The sequence below is a fragment of the Lucilia sericata genome, unplaced genomic scaffold (assembly GCF_015586225.1).
Source record: "Lucilia sericata isolate MDLA Ls3-8-SP2 unplaced genomic scaffold, ASM1558622v1 Contig000182F_arrow, whole genome shotgun sequence".
NCBI classification, from domain to species: Eukaryota; Metazoa; Arthropoda; class Insecta; order Diptera; family Calliphoridae; genus Lucilia; species Lucilia sericata.
This window is the reverse complement of record NW_023994210.1, coordinates 222781-243162: the sequence shown is the minus strand read 5'-3', so window position 1 is coordinate 243162 and position 20382 is coordinate 222781. Positions and strand designations below refer to the sequence as shown.

Genomic DNA, 20382 nt, shown 5'->3' with positions numbered 1-20382 from the left:
CTATTTTATCTTGTTTCTTAAGAAGGAAAATAAAAAGTTTTTTCTTTTCGCTTCTCCCTCATATAAAAGCTAATATTTTTTTTTTTTTTTTTGTGTAAATTCTGAGGCACCAATAACGGTTGTTTTTCATCTACAAAGTAATCTACATAGGAACATTTTGAGTGTCAGAGTGTCCCAAACTGCTTGTATGCGGATGGTGGCAGTACGATGGCCAGCGATGATGCCTCACCGGGGAATCCATTCAAGCGTAAAGGCAAGGCAAGTGACTCTACTAACAAAGCATTAAAGGATGGTAATGGAAACCCCCAAAGAGAGAGTGGTCAGCCGGACTTAACTACGCTTTCAGATGATCAACCCAATGCTGGTCCAATGGATCTTCAATTAATACACCCATGATCAACTGGTACCCAGCAACACACTCAGGTACTTTCCATGTCTTGGTAAAATCCGCGACTCAACTTTCAACCTCGAGGAAAAACATTGAGATGTTTCTACATGAGAAACTTAGTAAAAATCAAATTCGAATAAATGCCATCATAAAAGAAGTAGGTTTCATCCTGTTTCGACTGACTTTTATAACATGTGAGGATGCCACCAATTTCAGTCTACTCAAGAAACTCAAGGACATTGGACTCGAAGCGTTCATCCCTGGCCGATTTATTCTGAGATACTGTGTTATCCAGAATGTTCCTACATCTTTCACGGAAAGTGTAATCAGAGATGAAATAGAGGACAACAATGCCCTGGATGTCATCTCGGTATATAGGTTCCAAAGGAAAGTAGATGAAAAGCATATACCATCTGGCACAGTTAAAATTGGTTTCTGCTCCCTGGATTTTCCGAAAAGTCTAAAAATGTTTAACACAATTGTAAGTGTTGAACACTACGTCCCTCCGTTACGCCAGTGTATGAAATGCGGTAGGCTAGGCCATATTGCTATTAGGTGCAAGTCAAAGAAAAAATGCCTTGAATGTGGAAAGTTGCTTATCTGCACCACAAACTGTGATGATCAAAAGTGTGAGAAATGTTTAAAAACGACTAAATGCGAACCGGACTGTGAGGAAAAGAAATGTTTAAATTGCAACTCAAAAGAACACCTTTCATATGACTCGCGCAAGTGTCCCACGTGGAAAAAAGAAAATGACATCAGAGAATTAATGGCACTCTCAAATCTCTCAAGAAAGGAAGATATACAAAAATACTCCCTCAATAAAAACTACTATGAACTTCTGTCTGAGGAGGACTATTCGTCCAATTGCCCTACGCTACCTAACAACGCAGGAAAAAGTATGAGGAATTGTGAAGACGAAATTAACCAAAGGGTAACCAAAATAAAATACAGCAAAATTGCAGCAGCTCGCCCGAAACCATATTTCACTCTGCTTATGCCGACCACGGGTCCTGTATTCGAATACGCCAAACATTTTAAAGTTCCTGAAGTCTAAAAAGTCATGAACAACCTATTGTCGCAAATTTCAACGCTTCTCTCACAAATAAACATCACCGATGGTCAAAACATTTTACAAAATTTTAAATCAACAGTATCTAACATAAAACTTCCAGTCTCAGCGGCTTCAAGTTCAACAACATCAACATAGTCAATCAAGTTCCCTCAAAATGTATCTCACATCAAAAAATACAATGTAACAATAACTTACATTAATTTCCACAATTTATTAAAACAATACTTAAAAAAACAAGTAAGAGCGCACAGTGGGGCAGAATGGAAATTTTTTGGAAATAAATCTGGCATTTCTAAACGGCTGATTTGGCGTGAGCGTAGCCAAGGAGTATTCGAGTTTTGAAGATGAACCCTGCAGATGCCCCAGGGACGGCGCTGTGGCGGCTCAAAGTAGGGTACCTACGACATGTAAAATTTTTAAACTCGTGCCATTTTTTTTTTTTTTCACCCAAATATTTAATATTTTATATTTTCTGAAAGCGCGAGATCTTGAAAAAACATGCTTGGACATACTACTTATCTCTTATAATATCAGAGTTATAGGCATTTAAAAATTTAGTGATACAAAATTTACCATACCTTGGTCCGCCTTTTTTTGAATACCGGGCGTAATTTTGGACCAAATGGACTCAATTTTTTCTTAGACAACAATTTCCAATAATATACAAAAAATTTCAGATCAATATCATTTACAGATCCAAAAATATACGTTTTTTTAATTTAAAAATTCAAAAAATTTTAGATTTTTGCCGTTTTTTTTTACCAAAAATGTGTCTTAACTCTTTTATTAATAAAATAAAATTTTCTTTAAGAACATATAACAATTTTATAGTTTTCTAAAAGGTATCTTTACGCAGAACGCTTTAGCGTAAAAAACTTGTTATATTTTTTGAAAATGTTGCCACTGCGTCCTTCCGAATATGACCTATTTTTATCAAAACTTCAACTTTGGGCGACATGTTCTAAAGTCCCAAAGCTGGGATCAGAAAACTGAAAGCAGTTTTGGAAACCTCAATATGTTTTCTATTTACTCCAAAAGTATTTTCCCAGCCCTGAAAGAAATGTGGACCCTATGGGCAAAAAAGTAAAATATCCCATTTTTGGGATTTTCATTCCTATTTTTGGGAATTGCGGGATGCCCTTTGACCTTTTCAATTTTTTTTGCATTTTCTTATTTGAAATGTCATTGAGTTTTGTTGATAAATAAAGATTTTGTCATATATTACATATTTGTTTAATTTCTAAAACTATGATTTATATCAAAATTTTAATAGGGTCGAAGATAGCTACAACAATTTAGTCCATATTTATCCCTTAATATCTTTTTTTAGTTAGATATGGAAATTCTCGATTCTTTACAAAAATTTTCAAGCCAATATCTCAATTACATTCAAAAATATGTTCATTTAAACCTGTATCCTTTAATTTCATATTTTTCATATTTTAGTATTAAATATGACAGAACATATTTAAATCTTATATTTACCTATTTTCTATTTGTTTGTTTATCCTTATAATTGAAAGGTCCTATTATGCTTAAATTTTCAGAAATTTATAACTATTTTTTACCAAAATTTTTTCGACAGATTATTTCGTTCTGTTTCGTTTATGATCATGTAGGTAAAAATATACAGGTAATGATAATTTCGATTCATTCACTAATAAGAAATATCAATGACTGAATTACAGGTTATAGTAATATAGTCCTAAATGTTAATAGGTAGACAATTCGTAATTTTTTATTTTGGAATACCTGTATCGGAAATGACAAGAATTGGTATATAAGTAAACTTCTCAGATTTTAAGTACCATATTTAATAAATCTACAATGAAGATTACATTTAAGTACGAAGAGTTGTGTTCCGTTTTATGGAGTGTATCTTCAAAAGGGCCAGAAAGAATTGATGACATTTCAAATTATATAAAAACTACGTATAGTAGAAAAGTAAACAAAACAGGCATATCAAAAATTGAAAACTTTTTGATGTAAAAAGTAAGTCTGGAAATCAAAAGAAATTTCGATTAAAATTTTGTAGTTGGATGGAAACTACTACGGAAATCTCAACTTACAACACATCAACAGGAGCGCCTTGCAAGTCATACGAAGACTTATGTTCAAGGTCAAAAAAAGAGGGTCACACAAAAACTTTTTTCAATCTCAAATGAGGAAATTGCTGATACATTTAACGAAATGCTGAAAAAGGAAAACCAACCTATGGATGCCATACATATTGCAACTATTCTTCCTAATGCATCACCAAAACGACTTAAGCGAATTGTGGAAAGTATACCAACTCCAACATCACAATCAAATTTTACTGAAGAGGAAGCAATAGCGCTTATGTTGGAACTGGGTCTCAGTCGAAATAAGTACCAAATATTAAGGAAAGCTCTGCATGAAAAAGGACACAATATATTACCATCATACAAGGCGATCCAGGAAAAAAAAACAAACTATCCTACCATCACCTATTGCTGTTAATGATGTGGATGCTTGTATTGATATATCATCTTTGCTCGAAAACACAGCATCAAGAATTGTGTCAGACTTTTCAGAAGACCAACTAAGGAATATTCATAACTGTGATGTTGTCTTAATGTGTAAGGGGAATGTGACGGTTTATCAGCACTTCCAGAATATAAACAAGCTTGTGGAAGTCGGACATTATTTATTTATTTATTAAAAATTCATTGTAATATAAAAGTCCCACTGGACCAAAATAACTTATATTACGTAGACAAAAATACCTGAATATAATACATATTTACATGTGAAACTTATCGCTAATGGCTCCCCAACCATAAAATATAATAAAATTATGTAAAAAAATGTCCCATCAATAGCAGCAAGATACACTTAAAATTCCATTAATCTAATTATTTCATTAAAGAGAATGTAATAATACTTCAATATTTTAATATTTTAAGCACATTCAGATAGAGCCCTCAAAGTATTTCAGGAGTTTCAGACGAAATACATTATTCGAATGTGAAAATATTCGAAGTTCAAAAGGCAGTAGATTCCACCACCGAGCTACTCTTACTACAAAAGCTTTATCAAATAAGTTATTGCGTATCATAGGTATAATAACCTGAGGATTTCGGGTGGAACGAGAAAAATTAAATTCCGATCTCAGTTGAAACGGCAATCCGCTTTTAACCACCCTAAAGAACATCAATAGATTTCTAAGTGATATAAATTCCCTAAATGAACAGCCTAAAAATGATCTTACATATCCAGAAATATGCATCCTTCTACGAACATTATAAACATAACGAACGATTACATTTATAATTCGATTTAAACCTAAGATATTGTAAGACACAGTACCAGAAAAAACCTCTAGACCATAGCAAACATGTGGCATTAAAAGAGCATAGGCTAATTTACGTTTAATGACCTGGGTCAGATATATACTGGACGAATAAAAACTCCTCAGAAACCCAACAATTATACCATGTAAATGATTAATATGATAAGAAAAATTAAGTTTGTTATCAACAAACACCCCTAAACATTTAAATATATCAACAAACTCAATTGTTGATCCACCAATATGTATATTAAGATTACTAATCGATGTACCAAACAACATAGCCTTAGACTTTGAAGAATTAATTTAGAATTAATTAGCAGACTACAAAAGTGTATTTATGTCATCATTAGTGCCATTACGAATTCGTTCATATTCCCTTAATCCATCATCGTCAAGCATCGGAAATTCATTTGAAGATATATGGATCAATACAACTCCGGGTTCAAAAAATTTTTGTAGACCCATTGGATTTGAATATATAAAGGAGTCAAAGAAAACAACAAAAGATTTAGTGGAATATTTAAAAGATGAAATAAATGCACTGGAGCCCATTTGCATAAAAACAAAGGAATTCTCTATTAACGTATCATATCAGCTAAGCTTAACAATGATTGATGGAAAGGTCAGCAATGCCATAACAGAAACTTCTTCCTTCTGGAGATGCTCAATATGTAATGAGAAAAAGTCGTAATTCTCAAATATAAACAAAAGCAGAAGAATTAATTAAGAAGTCCTGTCTTTCGGAATTTCACCACTTCATGCCAGAATACGATTTTTGGATTACTTTTTACACATAGCATACGACCTCAAATATAGAAGTGTGCCAGAGAATCTTACTAAATTAACAAAAAAAAAAAAAAAAAAAAAATTGAAAGAACTGAGAGCTGCGGAAAAAAGCAGAATCCAAGAAGAATTTAAAGTTCAGATGGGATTAACCATCGACAAACCACTTCCAAGTTGCGGTAGTACAAATGACAGTAATACGGCGAGAAGGTTTTTTCGTGATTTTGAAATTACTTCAAAAATAACTGGAATCGACAAGGAGTTGCTTCGAAGAGTTAACACTATTTTAATGGCACTGAATAGTAAACATAAAATTAATGGAAATCGATTTGGGGAATATGCATCTGAAATTTCTAAATTACTTGTATCTCTGTATCCATGGAGGGAACTAACACCAACAGTACACAAAGTATTGTGTCATGGTCAAATAATAATTGAATCGAATATTCTTCCACTTGGAGAGTTAACAGAAGAAGCCCAGGAAGCGAGGAATCGAGATTTTAAGCATGTTCAACTATTCAGCTCAAGAAAATGCTCCAGGCAATCACAGAATGAAGATATTTTTAATAGTTTACTTCTATCTTCTGGTCCTGTTCTTTCAACTATGCGAAAAAGATGGATTTGTTATGAAACTCTATCATCTCAAAACAAGGAAGAAGGTAATATAAGTACCTTCTGGATATGTATACCGATATGACAGATTATTTTATAGAAAATAAGTAGTGTTAGGAATTAACTATATAAGTAGGTTGTAAGAATTAATTGTATTATGTTTAAGATAAACAGTTCAAATAAAAAAAGCTATTATACTAACTGATGATATTGTATTAAATTGTGTTTTATATTTCGGTGGGCGGGAAAGGTGGTTTGTGTGGGGTGATTTAGGTGTTTTTGTGCGTGGCTCATAATAAAATTATAATTTTTTTATTGTATATACAATGTTATAGTCTTTAATAAAATAATTAACTAAATAATTTTTAAAAATTGTCCAAATATTTTATTCAACACCAAATGTATGAAAAAGAAAATATGAAAAAGATGAAATTAAAGGACACAGGTTTAAATGAACATATTTTTGAATGTAATTGAGATATTGGCTTGAAATTTTTTGTAAAAGGTCGAGAATTTCCATATCTAACTAAAAAATGATATTAAGGGATAAATATGGACTAAATTGTTGTAGCTATCTGCGACCTTATTAAAATTTTGATATGAATCATAGTTTTAGAAATTAAACAATTATGTAATATATGACACAATCTTTATTTATGAACAAAACTCAATGAAATTTTCAACGCTTGTTAAATTTGTCATTTCAAATAAGAAAATGCAAAAAAAAAATTAAAAGGTCAAAGGGCATCCCGCAATTCCCAAAAATAGGAATGAAAATCCCAAAAATGGGATTTTTTACTTTTTTGCCCATAAAGTCCACATTTCTTTCAGGGCTGGGAAAATACTTTTGGAGTAAATAGAAAACATATTGAGGTTTCCAAAACTGCTTTCAGTTTTCTGATCCCAGCTTTGGGATTTTAGAACATGTCGCCCAAAGCTGAAGTTTTGATAAAAAATAGGTCATATTCGGAAGGACGCAGTGGCAACATTTTCAAAAAATAGGACAAGTTTTTTACGCCAAAGCGTTCTGCGTAAAGATACCTTTTAGAAAACTATAAAATTGTTATATGTTCTTAAACAAAATTTTATTTTATTAATAAAAGAGTTAAGACACATTTTTGGCAAAAAAACGGCAAAAATCTAAAATTTTTTGAATTTTTAAATTATAAAACGTATATTTTTGGATCTGTAAATGATATTGATCTGAAATTTTTTGTATATTATTGGAAGTTTAGTTGTCTAAGAAAAAATTGAGTCCATTTGGTCCAAAATTACGGCCGGTATTCAAAAAAAGGCGGACCAAGGTATGGTAAATTTTGTATCACTAAATTTTTAAATGCCTATAACTCGGATATTATAAGAGATAAGTAGTATGTCCTTTCAGAAAATATAAAAATCTTTGTATTTGGATGAAAAACAAAAAATGGCACGAGTTTAAAAATTTTACATGTCGTAGGTACCCTACTTTGAGCCGCCACAGCGCCGTCCCTGGGGCATCTGCAGGGTTCATCTTCAAAACTCGAATACTCCTTGGCTACGATCACGCCAAATTTTATCAGCCGTTTAGAAATGCCAGATTTATTTCCAAAAAATTTCCATTCTGCCCCACTGTGCGACGTCGAAAGCATATCGTCTTTTTGATAAATCAACACGTAATGTAGTAGAGCAGCACGATGTTTTGTTTGATGAAGAATTATTTGATGTTCATAAGGAGGACAATAACAACTGTGAAATACCTCGTAAGGCAGAGGATTATTTGACAATATATTTGTGTGATGGTGATAGCAGTGCAGCTGTAGTTGACAACGATTGTCAACCTTCTGTGCAGAAAAGTGAAGACGATGAAAACTATGATACGGCAGATGATGACAATGAATCTGAAGATGGTAATGGAGCAGGACAGAAGACTTTTGGTCATGGAAGGCCTAAGATAATAAGATCTGGAAAACCTGGCAGACCGAAAAAACAATATAATGAGATACAACAAGAGGATAATAAATTGAATATTGCTATTGAGGAGAATATTCCATTAATAGTTGAAGATGCTTAGTCCTGTAAAAAAATAAGGATTTTTGGGAAAAGGCTATAAACGATGAATTCCAGTCATTGAGAAAAAAGAACATATGGTCATTATCAGATTTACCGGTTGGTCACAAGGTAATACCATGCAAATGGGTATTCGCTCTAAAACGAATCGTTAATGGAGAGGTCGAGAGGTACAAGGCACGCCTAGTTGACAAGGGTTGCAACCAACGATTTGGAATTGATTTCCAGGAAACTTTCTCCAGTCGTGCGGTATTCAACAATACATTTACTTTTAGCGTTGGCGGTACAGAATAAGATGCACCTACACCAAATAGATGTGAGTACGGCATATTTAAATAGTAGTCTTCAAGATGAGATATACATATATGCGGCAACCGACACATTTTGTTGATGCTTGTTCACCAGAAAAGGTTTAACGTTTGAATAAGGCGATTTATGGTTTGAAGCAAACCGGTAAAGAGTGGAATGTAAACTGGATAGTGTTTTACGACAAATGAATTTTGTTCCATGCGATAATGAACCATGCTTATACAAGGCTTTCAAGAATAATAATCTGGTGTTAATAGCGGTATACGTCGATGATTTGATTATTGGGTGTAGTCACAAATTGCCGATAATTTTGAGGTTTATGACAAAGGTGTACTCAACCATTTTCTAGGAATGGAAATAGAGCGTGAAGGCGATACAGGTACGATTAAATTGAGTCAATCTCAATATATTCGTGATATTTTGAGACAATATGGTATGGATGAATACAAATCAGTCTCGATGCCACTTGAGGCTGGTTATCAGGTAAATTGTAATGATGACTGTAAGAAAGTTGATCAACACGATTACCAACCTCTTGTTGGTACACTCATGTACCTTGCGATTTCTACAACACCGGATATTTGTGTCCAAGATGGCTCTACGAAATTCGGACCCACACGTTGAACAAATTGAAACACATCCTAAGGTATCTATCTGGAACAATAGATTTAAAACTTATTTATGAAGCGGGAGATCATAACAAAGCTATGGAGGAGTTCGTAGATGCTGACTGGGGAGAAAACGCATTAGACAGAAAATCTTATACAGGTTTTTGTATTTTTCTTCGATGGTTCTACAATCTCATGGGAGTCACGAAAACAATCTTCAGTCTCTGTCAGCAGTACAGAGGCTGAATATATGTCAGCTTCAGATGCGGCAAAGGAAGCAATATATTTAAAACGATTACTTATTGAAGTAAATGCATGCTGTGATGTTCTCGTAATTTTGAATATTGACAACCTGGGTGCTCAAAAATTAGCTGAGAATCTAGTTTTCCACAAACGCAGCAAGTACATCGACATAAAGTTTTATCATATCAGAGAGCTGGTGCAAAGTAAATAGGTGGAGCTTGTATATTGTCCAACGGCTGATATGATTGCGGATGTTTTGACGAAAAACCTACCAAGGGTTAAACATTTTAATTGTGTGAATTTGATGAAATTAAATTAATTTTTATTTGTAAAACAACATCCACATTGAGGAAGAGTGTTGAAGATGATATGGCAACTCTACAATGTGTACGTTGTTACTTTTGCTTTGACATTTTTTTTTGTATTCTATATATGTCAAAGCTTCACTCTCATTTAAAACTTTGAACTGTAAAGACATTTTTCATTTTTGCTTTAATAAATATTTTATATGTTACTTAAAACTTTAAAGTGTGCTACTATAAAATTTATCAATATGCTTAGTATTTTTAGATTTTTTACATAAATAATTCAAAATACTAAAGCAGTTTTTCTCCGTTTGACGGAGAATACAATCTTTTACAGCTACGTAAAGGTGGAAGTACACAACACGCGTTGAGGCGGCTACGCTTTTCAAACTTTTCGCGCTTTACAAATTGCAAGTTACACCACGCGTCATTTTGATCTTTCTTTTAAAGTTTTTTAAGACTATTACTGATATAAAAATAAAAATTTTAAGTTTTTGTTTATTTATTAAAATTTTTATTTCATTGTTGGTGAAATTTATTTCATTTTAGTTTATTCTTATTCTACACAAAACAAAATACAACCCTGATCAGCTGCCGACGCGTCAAAAATTGGAAGTTGCTGAACTTTTCGCGGCAGATGCGTTACAAACTACTGTGTGTAACTTGTTAAATGAAAATACACTATTTCAACTTTTTTTGAGAGAAGCCGTGTTGTGTACTTTCACCTTAAAACAGGCGAACAAGGTGAATTCAGATAAGGTGGTGCAAGGCGAATTCACATAAGGTGGTGTTATTCAATCAGCTGATTATTTTTCTTCAATTGACTGGTACGCACTGATGTCATGCTATTTTATTGTATACATATTTATATTTAAAAATTTCCGTTACAACAGAGAAAAACTTCGTTAGTATTTTGAATAATTTATGTAAAAAATCTAAAAATGCCAAGCATTTTGTAAACAAATATTTTTTATATAAATAATGAATAATTGGTACACATGTGCCGACTTAATATAACAATAATATTTTTTCTATTAAATGTTAACAAATTAAACAATATTGTTTTATATTTTATATGTACACTAAGTAGTTAACGCGATTAACTAAAAAATTCTGTTCCGGAACATTTTATATAAAAAACACAAGGTATTTACCCGACCGGCGGCAACAGTTTTCTACGTTATGGTCAACTTTTCAGATCTAAAAAATGTAATAAATTGTTTTAAATTTGCACTGTGTATATAATGTGATTTACTAACAAAATTCTGTTCCGGAACGTTTTTATAACAAAACCCTTAAAAATTACTGCGCCGGAGTAGAATTTTCCATTTACTAAAAAGATTCTTCAATTCGGTATATTATTTTTCCATAAGTTTTTACATTTTTATGTTTATTTTTCACAAAAATATCAATTTCACATAATTTTGGGCACAAACTTAAGTTTTGCAAAATTAATCTGCCTGAGTAGAATTTTTCATAAACATTATTCCAATCGGGATATATATTCTTCACAAATTTTAATATTTTTATGTGTATTTTTTATAATATATACAAATTTCACAATATATTTTCATTACATGAATTCGCCGCAATTATTGTTTTTGACATCAGTGCGTACCAAATTCAAGAGTAAATTTCATGGAAAATTTTGTTGTTGACGAACTGCCACCACCTTAATTAGCCTTGGTGGTGGCAGTTCAGCAACAACAAAATTTCAAAAACACTAATTGTGGCGAATTCATTTAATGAAATATTTTGTAAACATTTTTATTTTATAAAAATACACATAGAAATATTAGAATTTGTGTATATAATATACCCTGAGTGGAATAATGTTTGTTCCAAATGAAAAATTCTACTCCGGCAGATTAATTTTCAAAACTTAAGTCTGTTCCCAAATATCTCATATGGGTTTTGTTATAACACAGCGTTCCGGAACAGAACTTTGTTAGTTAATCACATTATTTTTACAGTGTAAATATAAAACAATTTATTATTTTTTTTTAGATCTGAAAAATGGACCATAACGTAGAAGACAGTTGCCGCCGGTCGGGTAAATACCTCAAGTGATCCGGAACGGTTTTTGTTACTTAGCCGCGTTAACTACAAAGTGTAAATAATTTGTTAACTTTTAATAGAAAAATATTATTGTTATATTATGTCGGTAAATGCGTACCAATTATTCAATATTTATATAATAAAAATATTTGTTTACAAAATGCTTAGTATTTTCAGATTTGTTTCCATATAGTATTAAAAAAACTAACGAAGTTTTTCTCTTTTTTAACGGAAATTTTAAATGTAATAATGTAAACAATAACAAACTCTGACATCAGTGGGTACCAGTCAAGTGAAAAAAATCTGTAGTTTGAATTACAACACCTTATTTGTATTCTGCTTGATGTCGATTCAAGTCGAAAAGTCGACTTTTTCCTCTTAAAACACATATATTTTTATGGTATGTTTATTTCCCATTGAATTTTGTTTGTTATTGTCATGAAAAATAAGAAGAAGAATATCTGAAAATACTTAAATTTGAAAAATACAAAATTGCATTTTATTCATGATGGTATCTAGTAATATATTATTTATATTAAGTTTACTGCAACTTTTATATTTTAGGAGGATAGTTGGATCTATATAAAAAATATTCTTTTGAATGGAAATGCGGGCGAAATTCATGAAGCACTTGTAGCTATCAAAGATTCTGTAATAGGAAGCAACAAGCAAAAGTATCTTCTTATTTCAAATGAAATATTACCAATTTTAATAAAAATTTCTTCAAATAATGATGACATAACAAATAAAATAGAGGCTCTTATAATTATTGGTAAGTGTTTAATTTATCTACTGTATCTTGTATGAACTATTGAGGTTTTTATGAATGTGAAAAAATAAAGGGATTTCTATAACAACACATAAATACTTGAAAGTGTAAAAAATAATCACATTCAAAATTTTGCAAAAGTTCTCTCCTTTTGCAACATTGCTTTTACTTTTTTCGTTCTTTGAGTTTTGATTTTACAGTATGGTAGGTTGATGAAGCTGATTGCTACCGTCATTCTAGTCCTAATAAGTTTTTGGTTGTTGTTGTTGTAACAGCTTAAACTATTCAATTTTTAATCCGGGGGTTCTGTATTTAGGTCCAAGCCAAGAAATTGGGCTACTTCAATAGGGTTAGTCCATAAATCCATTGGGCTAAGTGAAGTAGGGTGGGCTGGACAGTTGAATATGTGGTGGATATCATGGGGACCTTGTCCACAAGCTGGGCATATATTGGGGACGGCACGGTCTATGCGGGACCAGTAGGCGTTGAGCCTGTTGCTCCATCCCGATCTCAGTTGTGCCAGAGCAACTCTTGTTTTCCGCGGCAGGTTCTTCTCTATTTCTGCTATGGGCTGTGGGCGACCTCCAAGAACGACATTCATGCGGTAACCTGAAACCGCGGTATTGATGGCGTCTCTATGAATGTCGTTCAAAGCTTCTGTATACGAATTCCGATCTAAGGGATCCTGAACATAACTTCGTATGCTCTCTTCGTATACACGAAGGTCCTTCCATCCAACTGTGTGATGTTAAAGTTGGGATGACTCCTCCGGTGACATCCCAGGAGGAACTGTTTAGTTAGTTACAGTCCTTAGGGCAGCATTTTGGCACCTTTGAATATTTATCCACTGGGTATCACTCAGCAAAGGAGACCACTGACCGGCCAATTTTTTTATAGGTAGCCAACAAGGTTTCTTTGTCCATTCCCCAAGTGTTGCCGGCTAGCGCTTTGAGGACCTTGTTTCTACTTCGCAATCTGTGCGTAATTGCAGTGGCATGAGCTGAGGAAGTAAACAGGCTGTCAAAGGTGACCCCCAAAATCTTTGGGTGGTTCACAGTCGCTATTTGGTTTCCATCGACTACGACGCCTAGGTTCAAGTTTACCTCCTTCGTCCAATTACAGTTATTGGTAGAATACTGTCATTGTAACGAGCGAAAATACCAAAAATTAATCCAAATTCTGATAATTTTAGAAAAAAATTTTCTTAAATATTAAAATTTACTATATTTTGAATGAAAACAAATATATGATTAATGAATGGCAAATAAAAAATGCATATTCTGTGGAATTTTTCTTTAAAATGAGATATAAAATCAACACTTTGTTAAATTTCGCTACAATATATCCAATAGTTACATAGATACCGATAATAAAAGTTTCTAAATCAGTGTGTACTGTTTATATAAAATTTATATTCCTTCTATTAACAATACTTTGTATTTCATATAAAATTATATTAATTTTGTTAGGATATTTGGACTTTGACTTATATTAACTTTTAAACTATTTAAGATAATATCATAGCGTTATGTTAGCAGTATTTCATTCTGACTTGAAATAGTGAATAGTTTTAAAGTACTTATTACCAGTAAATAATGTATTTTAAATGATAATAAGTTAAATGTTAGAAAGCGGTAGACCGCTTATAAATATACGTGAAATTGTCGATGCATGTTTCAAAGACCTTGTAATTACGGTAAAATAATACGCGAATATAAATCTTCACCGATAAGAATTTTTATAAAAAGATTAGAATCAGCCAAACAAAGATTTTACAATTTTTTAATATCGATGTTTACAGAAGTCGATGGCAAATTTCCAGTTATTTCTGGTGAAACAAATGCGTTAGTTGATAGTTTTATTGAAGTATCTAAATCTGAACTAATTTCTAAAGGACAAAACTTTGTAACTCCAAAAACCACATTATTAATGCCAGAAACGTTATAATTCGCAGAATGAGTAGGAAGATTTTCATTCTCAACCCGAATCTATTAATGCACAGACCTGACACTTATGGCTGTTATGAATTATGTTTACCATTGCAGTCACTAACAAAAAGGACTTATTCTGTATAGTATGAAATACTTGTGGATTAGAAGTAACATTATTGGACGTATGCGATTGTCGAGTGTGGGTGTTAGTGGGTCGTAAAACCTCACTGGAATTATGTTCAGTAGAAACAGTAAGTCTTTCAATTATTCAATTAATTTTTTTTGGTCTGGATGGCATTCTATTACAATATGGATTAATAAATTAATAAAATAAATAAATTATAGAATTATCTGTATGCTGCAGATGAAGCATAGAATGATGTCGATTATTGCAAATAAAATAGTTTTTATTGATTGTACAACTTCTGTGTCCTTGAAAGGCAATTATTACAGCTATTGTCATTCACTGAAAGATTTTTAAATCGACGACAATTTCGTAAATAGTGGGACTGATCAGGGCATAAGATACATGAAGGGTTAGTAAAAGTAGAACTATTTGAAGGCACTGAAGAGTCGACGTCACACAGGCAGGCATTTTGGCTGAAAACTTCGTAAAAATTATTAGAAGCCTTTTTTGAGTTAATGGCTGGATTTTTTTTGATAGTGTTAGTGTTAATTAGGCTCTAGGATGAACCCAGCTGATTTTGGTAAAAATCAGTCCGTTATTTCGAAATTGCATTTATTTGCACATAATTGTGGTAATTATGCAACAATCAAAGCAAAGATCAGTTTTGTGTACTCATAATACATGGTATAAAGTTTGGTGAAAATCGGAAAACATTTGACCCTAGTCCCCATATGAATTCCCCTTTAAAAATTAATTTTAATGCTCATGAATGGCTTAAAAACATTGATTTCTTCATGAAACTTGGCATGAAGGCATGTGTTTCTTAAACATATTTCCAAATTTTCTTATGGTCGGTCCATAATTGCCCCTAGGTACCGTATAAGGTCCCTTATGAAAATCAGTTAAACATTTATATCAAATCTAATTTAACGTGAACGTGTTTTATATGAATCCCAGCAATTCATTCAATTCTTTTTTTATTTTAGATTTTAAGAAATCAGTTTTATGCATTAAATATTTCTTTCGTTTCATATTTCGAAAAGTAAGTTATGACGAATTTTTATTCACAAGACTTGGAAGAATACGTCCATAAAATTTTGTGGTCGAGAGTAGTTCCATGTTGGAGAAATAAACACTCAAAGTTAAAATTTCTCAAAAATGTGATTGAAATCAAGTAGTTTTTTTTTTACAACTTTTAGATATTATGAGGGCGGCTTACAACTTAGAAAGTCAATTTTGCTAATGTAAGCTGTATACACTTGTTGAATGACTATAGTCCATATTTAATTATTGTGCCATTTACAAGTAAAGAATTACGTGGTCGCAATGTTTTGAAACCAAATTTATACAATTTTACAAAATTTGCAGTTTTTTTGATAGAATATTTTGGATAGAATATTGATGGTATCTCTGCGGGAGAAGCTTAAATATTAGAAAAACAAACGTGAAAGTTTCAAAAAAAGGTCTTTTTCGCGAAGCACACTACCAGCGTAACTTCAATATACCCAAAATATCGCGTGATCGAAATACTTTTAAATTTTACATATTGAAATCATAAAGCCGCGATAAAATATTAGCATGCAAAGATGTTAGAGCGATTACAAAAAATTGCGAATTTTTCATTTTTTACTTTAGCAAATTTTCGCATTATCAACAAATTTTAAATTCTGATTTTATCAGTAATCAATCTTTATATAGAAATCATTGGTTTGCATCAAAAAAATTTAATCGAGGCCTTTCGTGGACTGAATACGCGGGGTTTCTTTCACAGCATAAATCGATGAAGCACACCTAAGCCGCTAATTTAAATTAGGGACATTATACATCAACTGGTAGCTGACAATGATGCTTATACGAAAATCGATAAGCCGTTCGAAAAAAACTGCGTTTTTGCATTAAAAAAGTGTAAAAAAGTTCATTCATGTAAATATATAAATTCTTTACAAAATTTAAATTAACCGAACAGATTTTCATTTTAACGGTTTTTTGCGTTAATAATTCATTTAAATTTAAAAATGATAAAAGCAGTTAATTGTAGATAAACTGGGATATGTTGACTGCAAAAGAAATTTCATCTAAATTACTCTTTCGCCGAAAACGCGGTGTTTCTAGTGTTACAAGACAATTCGACGAAGCACACCTAAATAGCAAATTCTATATGCCGATTGAAAAAATACAACCATTTTGGATTTAATGCAATTTTAAAAAAATGCATTCGAATATAAGCAAAAATAAATTAAAACCTCATAATTTTTAATCTATCAAACATAAATGCATAATTTTTTTAGTTAATGATTGTAAATGAATGTATTAATTCATCATAAAAATATTTTTTAAAGAGGTTGAAAAAACTCTTAAAAAGCGAATTTATCCACGAATATTTAAAATATTTGGGTTAAATTAATTTGTATTTTGGATCCTTCGTTGTGGGTTATATCCACGCTTATATTTTCGAGTTTCATGTAAAAACATAATTTTGGGAATTTTTTTTAAACTGTTAACTTTAAACCGCTATAACTTTGGCGGCTTTTGCTAAAAATTATTCACGAAAAGATAATTGTACTTCTAAGATGTTAGAAAATGTCCACACAAAATATCGTTTTTATTTTGGATCCTTTGTTGTGGGTTATATCCACGCTTATATTTTCGAGTTTCATGTAAAAACATAATTTTGGGAATTTTTTTAAACTGTTAACTTTACACCTCTATAACTTTGGCGGCTTTTGCTAAAAATTATTCACGAGAAGATAATTGTACTTCTAAGATGTTAGAAAATGTCCACACAAAATATCGTTGATGTGCTATTAAAAAAATTTCATAATTTTTTTGAACCCCAAAATCAAAATTAAAAATAGAATTTGCGATATGTAAATAGAATTTATTTTTAACTTGCAATTACATTTATTATATATAATTATACAGTATTGGCCAAGAAGGCTTTCTATGTATTGATGTAAATAAATAAATAAATAAATAAAAAATAAATAAAAAAGTGTGGATAAAGATGTAGTACTTTCATCACAACCTGTTCAGCTCCAACAAGATTTCCAAGATTTTATATAAAAATAAAACAAAGAATATTCAATTTTATTAGAGCCGAAGATCTCTTTTTATTTCAACCAAAATATTACCTCGTAGAAGTAGATGGTTTTTATAAGTAATATGCACGTAGTGCTTGTGTCGTAGACAAATCAAAAGTGATTTATAATGTCAAACGAAACAAGCATAAATTTAGTGGCAAACAATATTTAAGAACCGTTAGCGGTTTATTCGTTCCAACAAAGTTGCAATAAAGAGGAGCCCAGCAAAAAAAGTGTGGAAAAAGATGTAGAATTTTCATCACAACTAGTAACCCGAAGTGCTTCAAATTCAGGTGAAAAACCTATGAATTTTACATTAGCGTGTCATTGGAGGGATGTTGTTCATTTTTGACAACTTTGAACTACATCTAATCTTATCTTTAGAAGCTGTAAAAATCCGATATTTGTATGTCAAAAATAAACCACATTCTTTCAATGAAACGCTTATGTAAATTTCATCAAAATTTGAAGTACTTCGAATATGTTGTTTGTAGTGACTTTTCTACATCTCTTTTCTCATTTTTAACTGTGTTTTAATTTGTAAGTATATGTTTGGTTTATAAAAGCGAAAAGTATGCAATCGCATTTTTAGATGTGATTAAGATGTCGTTTGTAAAGTATGACATCAATTATTTTTTGCTGGGAGCTTAAACACAACCCATCAAAAAAGTGTGGAAAAAGATGTAGTATTTCCTAGCAAAAAAAAGTGTGGAAAAAGATGTAGTATTTTCATCACAACTATTAACCCGAAGTGCTTCAAATTCGGGTGATAAACCTATGAACACATTCTCTTAATGACACGCTTATGTAAATTTCACTGGTTTTTCACCAAACTTTTATGTACTTCAAATATGTTATTTGTAATGACTTTTCTACATCTCTTTTCTTACTTTTGACTGGAGTTTCATTTGTTAGGAAATATTTGGTTTATAAAAGTGAAAAATATATAATCGCATTTTAATGTGTGATTAATTAATTAATGTGTGATATGATTAAGTTTTTTTTTTTGTAAAGTATGACATCAATTATTTTTTGCTGGGTTTCATCACAACCCAGCAAAAAAAGTAAGGAATAAGAAGTAGAATTTTCACCACAAATAACATACTTGAAGTACTTCCAATTTTGGTGAAAAACCTATGAATTTACATTAGCGTGTCATTGGAAGGATATTGTTCAAATTTGACAACTTTGACCAACATCTAATCTTATTTTTAGAAGCAGTAAAAATACTATATTTCGATATCAAAAATTAACCACATTCTCACAATGACATGCTTATGGGGAATTTCGTGTCAAGTGACCCAACTTCAAAAATAGATGTGTTCCGATATGGATGAAATTTCACCAAGGTTAGTACTATGGGATAGTAGGCCGGAGTCAGATTGTCCAAAGGAGTTCAGATAGCTATTTCTTTCCAAACATTTTTTAAAATCTTTTAAACATTTTTTTTTAATATTTTTTTAAAAGTTTTTTCTTAATTCTTTTTTCAAAATGTCCATTTTTTTTGCTTAAAAGAAAGCTTATACAATTTTAACGGAAGAAACATTTTTTTTTTAAATATTTGGCACTTAATTTTCCCCTATTTTTTCAAAATGTATATATATATATATATATATATATATATATTAGGCTTCACGCAATATTTTTGAAATTGTAATATACCTTTTATGAAAGTTTTTGGAACAGCGCTAATATTGGCGTAATTATTTTGTTAAAATTTCAACAATACCGATTTTGGGAAACATTTTTTTTATAGACCGAAAACTGCAGAACATATTTCATATCCGATTTTAGTATACTATTCTGCAGGAAAATTTAAGATATTTTAACTTAATTTGACAGAATTTAGAAGCACTATAAATGCATAAGAGCAAAAGAAAAAATGCAATTTTTTAAAAAAAATTTCAAAACCTGATTTTATCATTCATAAATATAATATTCAATGTCCTTAAAAAAATAGTGTTAAATTTTTAATTTATAGTAATCCGTTTAGGAGTTATGATGGTTATAATGTTGGCTTGTGGTTTAATAACTTCCCATCAAACAATGGTATTTTTCATCATCATCTCTGAATTTAATAAAACTCTATCCAATTAATGTTCCATATATAACAAATCCATATGACAAATTTTGGGCCTTATAATTTCGTGGTTTTCGAAATATAGCGTTGTAAAGTTTAAAATCTGAAAATTTAAAGTCTCATCACATCTAAAGAGTTAATGATAAAATTTTTGTTTTTGCACCATTTGTCTCAGCAAAAAGCATACTATGATTATGCACAAAGAAAAAATTTTTTTGAAATATTTTTTGAAAAAAGTGCATCTTTGGATAATACTAAATGCACTTTTGAAGCATTATAAAAGTGTGAAAATAGGCTCATTCTTATTGATTTTTCCTATAAAATATGCTCTGTGAAATAGTCCGCAAATTAAACAAACTCTAAAAAATAAAAAGTCACCTGGAGTTGACAAAATAAACAACAAATGTTTAAAAAACCTTTCAAATAAGGGTATAAAATATCTCACAAAACTTTTTAATAGTTGCCTTAAATTGAGCTACTTTCCCAAATACTGGAAAATATCTAAAACAATTCCTATTCTAAAGCCTGGTAAGCCACCAGATTCGCCACATTCGTACAGGCCAATTATTTTATTGGCTTCCACTAGTAAAATTCTTGAAAAAGTTTTAAAAGAAAAATTAAACAATGTCATCGATTCGTATAATATTCTCCC

The 20382-nt window shown here is 31.2% G+C and overlaps 1 protein-coding gene across 1 annotated transcript in view; it reads left to right on the top strand.

Annotated features, from left to right (window-relative positions):
• The first annotated feature begins 12137 nt into the window (after window positions 1-12137).
• The window catches only part of LOC119601639 (armadillo repeat-containing protein 8-like), a 215683-nt gene continuing 207438 nt past the window's right edge, over window positions 12138-20382 (top strand). Inside the window, exons 1-2 of the mRNA XM_037952695.1 lie at window positions 12138-12254; window positions 12308-12515. Coding sequence (XP_037808623.1) covers window positions 12249-12254; window positions 12308-12515 — 214 coding nt within the window. The 5' untranslated portion in view covers window positions 12138-12248. The remainder of the gene's footprint in view (window positions 12255-12307; window positions 12516-20382) is intronic.